The sequence below is a fragment of the Nematolebias whitei genome, chromosome 22 (assembly GCF_014905685.2).
Source record: "Nematolebias whitei isolate Nwh7 chromosome 22, NemWhi1, whole genome shotgun sequence".
In the NCBI taxonomy this organism is placed as follows: Eukaryota; Metazoa; Chordata; class Actinopteri; order Cyprinodontiformes; family Rivulidae; genus Nematolebias; species Nematolebias whitei.
In genome coordinates, this window is record NC_056519.1 from 2,125,098 (window position 1) to 2,131,585 (window position 6,488).

The following is a 6,488-nucleotide window of genomic DNA, read 5'->3' on the forward strand; positions in this document are numbered from 1 at the left end:
ATCCATCCATCCATTCTTGTCCATCATCCATCCATCCATCCATCCATCCATCCATCCATCCATCCATCCATCCATCCATCCATCCATCCATCCATCAGCTTTACCCACTCCTTCCTTTTTGGGTTGTGGGGGTCACAGGTGCCCATATCCAGCAATCACTGTGCGAGAGGCAGGGACACACTGGACATGTCTCCAGTCCATCACAGGGACACAAAAAGACAAACGAGACAAACAACCATTCACTCTCTCACCTAGAGACAATTTAGAGTTACCAATCAGCCTAACATGCATGTTTTTGGTCTGTGGGAGGAAACTGGAGCACCTGGAGAAAACCCACACACGCACATGAGAGAACATGCAAACTCCACTCAGAAAGGTCCCTGGAGGGGATTTGAACCTTTGACCTTCTCGCTGAGAGGCAGCAGCTCTACTAAATAAGCCACCATGTCGTCCACAAATGGAAACATTTAGTTTCATTATTTTGGACCTCCAGCCTCTGTAACGTCTACAAATATGATAAAAAGGCATATAAATGTCTGTTTTTATAGTTTATGCCCTAAATATGCTCTAAACACACATTTTCTTTGGTTTGCACTGTCACTTTCATTTGTATAACTACGGTAATTTAATTTATTGAGACGATGTGTCCAGTCTGGTCCTACAGGCCCCTCTGTAGGGGCCACTATCCTTCATGTTTTACCTGCTCCAACACACCTGTCTGACTGTCACCTCGTTGTGTTCTGCCTGTGATCCATTGATTCAAATCACATCAGAAAATAGAAACTTAAGTTTTCAACGAGTTTTTAATTCTTTATTTGTCCACTGAGTGGGCGGAGCTCATGAGCTTCACTCAAACACCAGCACCAGGGTCCATTCATTTTCTGGCTCCTTTAAGTTCAACTTTACAGTTTGAAGTCGTGTTAGACGTAAACAACTTCATAATCAGCCCGTTTGGTTTAGAGCTGATAGAGATTAAATGGGTCTCCTTTAAAAGAAAATAAGTCCCTGATTTACAAGGACAAGCTTTTCTTTGTGTGACACACACTCCCCACATAAACCCTGCTGTGTGTGTGTGTGTGTGTGTGTGTGACCTGTATACAAGGCTGAGGACGGTGTAGAGCAGTGAGAACAGCAGGAACTCTCGGTACAGCAGCTTGTAGATGCTGCCCCTCCAGCGCAGCAGCAGCCGATGGAAGCTGAGGAAGGTGGCGTTGGCTACTTTACTGGAATAAGTGACAGTCATCCTGAAACGTCCAAATCAAGGAGGCACCAACGGTCCGACTAGTCCCTCATGACCGCAGACCTTCAAGACCGAGGAACCTAAATGATCACAATAATCCAGAGAAAAACATCTTCAGTCTGAGCTGATTTTTACTGACAGACTTTTTCCTGATTTGTTTACACCAAATGACACCCTTCTCCTCCTCCTCCTCCTCTTCACCATTCTCTCTCTCTCTCTCTTCATCTTTGTGCAATGCTCTCTCGCCCCCCATACCTCTCTCTCTCCCTCATGATGCTGTCCAGTTGCCCAGTAATGTGAGGCCACACACACACACACACACACGCACGCACGCACGCACGCACGCACGCACGCACACACACACACACACACACACACACACACACACACACACACACACACACACACACACACAGCTCAAAGTGGTCATGTTTCAGCGGTGTGTGTGTGTGTGTGTGTTGGTGCAGACGTAAGCGTGTAAAAACAGAACCACCGTCAGTGACGACTGAACTTCTGTCAGAAAATAGAAGAAACCAGCTCCACGAAGGTGATCTGCTCCTTTAGGGCGGTTTAAAAGCTGCAGGGAGACAAATAACGAGCTAAATCACAACTCAGACAATATTTAATCATGTAAAATGAGTTTTAAAAGATTTATTTAAATTTTAAATCTACAATTTTAATATATACAATCTCATTTTTTCATTCAACCTTTATTTCTACAGGTTAATCCCATTGAGCCTCGGGGACTCATTTACAAGAGAGACCTGATTTTAACAAAGAGTGACGACAACAACAACAATAGACAATCATAAAGGATGCGTACAAATTGAGAAGAACAAATAAAATAAAAAAGAAACAAAAACCGGTTGTAAAGCGATGTAGAATACTATCAACAGGAATATGTCTGCATTGGTTTAAAATTGAAAATATTTAAAATAAAATTTAAAATATTGGCCCTAATCATTGCCATTGTTCCCCTAATTCTCCTTGGTGGTGCCATTGGATAATAAGTCTTAGTTATGAAATGCTAAATCATATTTACAAAATAGAGATTTATTTTTAAATAAAAATGGCAGAAATGGACTTCCATACTCAAGTGTTATAGATAATTAAATAAACAAGCATTTTAATGAGCATGGTGTGCTGGTGAACTGCAAAAAAAGCATCTTATACAAAAAATTTACAACAAACAATAAATTTAAAAAAATCTATATATAGTATATATACAACAAAAACCTATATATATTTATATTTATATATATATGTAGTTGTATATATATACAACAAAACAAATTTTTCACATTTGTCTAATACAAGCGCTCTAAAATTTAGACGGCGTGAGATCTCTTTAGTTACTTTTGTTGTTTTTTATTTTTTTTTTACGGTTTCCAGGAAATGCAGCAGAGTGATACTTCCTCGTGACGTCATGAGTTACTGCTCTGCGGTCAGATCGGGCTCCTCTCCGACGCTGACTGTGACTCTTCGGCTGATCTCAGGTCTGTTTTGACGCTCCGCCCCTGAAAGAGTTCTCTTCGCGGTAAAATCAAGTTTCAAGCTAGCACCTGCGTAAACACGAGAAGAGGTAAGGACGTCTGGTGCTATAAAATAACATTTTTTATATTTAATTACAGTTTGTTAATCACTTCTTTTCCTTTTTTCGGTTCATAAGAACGTTATAATGATACCGTTTGATCGCCATCTTTGTTTGAAATCAAACGGCGGTGTTTTTGTCGTTGGTTACAAGTTTATTAGAAAAACATTTACAACACTACGTGTATTTAAGGGCTTTAAGAGTATTTACCAACAATAACCAATATAAAATGACCATAAATGACTTTAAAACAGATTTATAGAGCAGTGACGCAGATATTTTAAAGTGTGTTCAGTAAAAATTCAAACGGTGAAGCAGGCAACATAATGACGTCACAGTTTTTATTTCTGGATAGACGATACAAAATATTACAAAAATCAAAACAGTCACGTGCTTTGTGTCATGTTGTTTAAAAGGAATAAATATAAATTAATATCTGAACATTTAGCTGATGTTCAGCCCAACAGACTTATCATTTAAAGCAGCTTTAGTGTTTTTAGCTAATTAATCAGTTAGCTTGATTTAAAAAACAACTTCTCTGAGTTTAACTGTAACAGATTAAAATAAAAACAGTTGAGCAAATTATATTTGAAGATCTATAGAAGTATCTCAAGTAAATGGCAATCGATAAGAAGCTGCAAATGAAGGACGCCAAACAAGCCAAAGCTGCATTGTTTATTAAATAAAAACAACAACACTTATCGTTAATTAAAAGTCAAAACAAGACAAGAAATCAGTTTAAATTAAACTAAAGAAATTGTGTTTTCAGAAAACAACACCGAGCGTTCGGTGACTTTAGAGAAGAAGCTGAAACTGAGTTTCAGTCAGAACAAAAGCTAAATCCAAGGAACAGTACCTAAAATGAGTCAAACAATAGCTAAAATGAGTCATACAATAGCTAAAATGAGTCAAACAGCAGCTAAAATGAGTCATACAATAGCTAAAATGAGTCATACAATAGCTAAAATGTGTCATACAATAGTTAAAATGAGTCAAACAGCAGCTAAAATGAGTCATACAATAGCTAAAATGAGTCAAACAGCAGCTAAAATGAGTCATACAATAGCTAAAATGTGTCATACAGTAGCTAACATGAATCAAACTGTTGCTGAGTAAAAGTAGCTAAAATTAATGATAAAATGTTAAAACATGAAACAGTGACTTTTTGTCTGAATGTTAAAAATCGTGAAGTTTAAATAAATCTGAACTCTAGTTTCAGTTGAAACATCTTTTTAATGCGGTTTCTCTCAAACCTGTTTGACCCGGTTTCTCTTGGTTCTGCTCAGTAGAGTCATGCCGTCCAACGTGGAAATTAAAGCCAAAGTGAGCGACCCGGTTCTGTTGGCCAAACGGGCCTCGGAGCTCAGCCAGTCAGAGGGTTCGATCATCCGGCAGCACGACACGTTTTTCAACTGCAGCCGAGGACGACTGAAGCTGCGGGACTTCACGGTACCATCAGAACCTGCATCAGAACTCCTCTAAACCCGGTCTCTAAACCCGGTCTCAGATGTTTTTAATTATATTCAGATGGATGTAAATAACTGATGACTCAGCGTCTCTCGGCTCGTCAGAGTTTCGTAAACTCTTTTATCACATTTATAAATAATTTATAAAAAACACAAGATGCTGAGAGTTCTGTGCAAATATTGAAGCTGGTGTCGTGTTCTGTTTGTAAGAACGGGTCGGGTCAGCTGATCTTCTACGAGCGTCCGGACACCGAGGGACCCAAACTGTCTCGTTACTCCATCAGTCCAACCAGCGACCCGCAGAGCCTCCGGGTGAGGCCCCGCCCCCTTCAGTGAAGCTGATGATTGTGGTGGTGGTGGTGATGATGATGATGATGATGATGATGATGATGGTAACTGTGTTCAGACTGTGCTGGCGGACGCTCTCGGGGTCAAAGGTGAGGTGAGGAAGGAGCGCCGGCTGTTTCTGATCGGTCAGACCAGAGTCCACCTGGACACCGTGGAGGGACTGGGACACTTCATGGAGCTGGAGGTCAACACACACACACAGAGACACACACACACACACACAGAGACACACACACACAGACACACACACTCAGATTATTGATGACGTTACCGGTGACTGATCAGTTTTTGATCTGGGTCAGTTTCCTGTTAGCTGCATGTTCTGAAGTAAATAACGTTTGTTAAAACAAAAAGAAACAAACTTTAGACAAAAGGTGGGCCGGCCCATCTTTACTGGCTCGGTTCTGGTTCTGGTCGGGAACAGAACTGTGCGGTCATTGAGCCTCAGCAGCTGACGGAAACTGTTGGAACGTTTTCTTCATGTTCACTAAAGAACTAAAAGATGAAGAAGACTTTTCATCCGACCTTTACAGGCTAGCCTCACGGAGCCACGGGGACCCTTGTACAAGAGGGACCTGTTCAATAACTAAACAACAACAAACTAATAAAGAGAAACGCTTTGCCTCTCGGTGGCGGGCGATAGTGTTTTTACCTTTTTGTGTGTTCATTTGTTTTTCTGTTAGCAAAATATCTCAGAAACCACTGGATGTTTGTCTATAACTGACGTTTTTGGAGTCAACCCAATCAACAATGGCCGCCACGTCACCTGCTCAGAAATAACTGAAACTGCTACAAACACTGAGCGAACATTTGGTGTGGTAGTAGCTGAGAGTCGTCCTCAGCGTGTGATCCGAGTGCTGACGGATGCTGTGAGAGTTTAGAGACATGGCGGGCGACGTGCATTCCCTTCAAACATATTTCCATGTGCAGCCTCCTCCGATCGCAGCTTTGAGGTTTTAGCCGTGGACTTGTTTCCTTCACAAACAGCCGTTTGGTTTTTACCTGGAATATCCCAGAAAATGTGACACAAAGAACTGAATAATTTAATTCAACATTTACTAATTTAAATAACTTAACCTTCACATGTCTGTCTGTGGTTCCACCGCCGTTTAGAGTCATTGATTTTTGATTTGAGGTGGTTTTTTGTTCAACTGGATGTTATTCACGTCCATCTGAGACTAATTTTAGACCAGTTTAGACAATGTTTAAACCAGTTTAGATGAGTTTAAACAAAGTTTGACAAAGTTTAATCAAAGTTTAGACCAGTTTAAATTCAGACCAGTTTAGACTAGTTTAAACAATTCAGACCAGTTTAGACCAGTTTAAACAAAGTTCAGACCAGTTTAAACAAAGTTCAGACCAGTTTAATCAAAGCTCATACCAGTTCAGACCAGTTTAAACAAAGTTCAGACCACTTCATACAAAGTTTAGACCAGTTCAGAGACCAGTTTAAACAACACTCAGATCAGTTCAGACCAGTTTAAACAAAGTTCAGACCAGTTTAGATAAAGTTTAGATAATTTTAGACCAGTTTAAACAACGTTCAGACCAGTTTAGATCAGTTTAGACCAGTTTAAACAAAGTTTATACCAGTTTAAAGTTTAGACCAGTTCAGAGACCAGTTTAAACAAAGTTCAGAGACCAGTTTAAACAACGCTCAGATCAGTTCAGACCAGTTTAAACAAAGTTCAGACCAGTTTAGATAAAGTTTAGACCAGTTTAGATAAAGTTTAGACTGGTTTAGACCAGTTTAAACTTCTGACCAGTTTAGACCAGTTTAGATAAAGTTTAGACCGGTTTAGACCAGTTTAAACTTCCGACCAGTTTAGACCAGTTTAGATAA

General features: G+C 39.9%; 1 protein-coding gene across 1 annotated transcript in view; it reads right to left on the reverse strand.

Annotated features, from left to right (window-relative positions):
• Positions 1-1,243, reverse strand: part of LOC119428435 (bestrophin-3) — an 11,659-nt gene extending 10,416 nt beyond the window's left edge. The window contains exon 1 of the mRNA XM_037696117.1: positions 1,092-1,243. Coding sequence (XP_037552045.1) covers positions 1,092-1,243 — 152 coding nt within the window. The remainder of the gene's footprint in view (positions 1-1,091) is intronic.
• Positions 1,244-6,488: the final 5,245 nt, after the last annotated feature.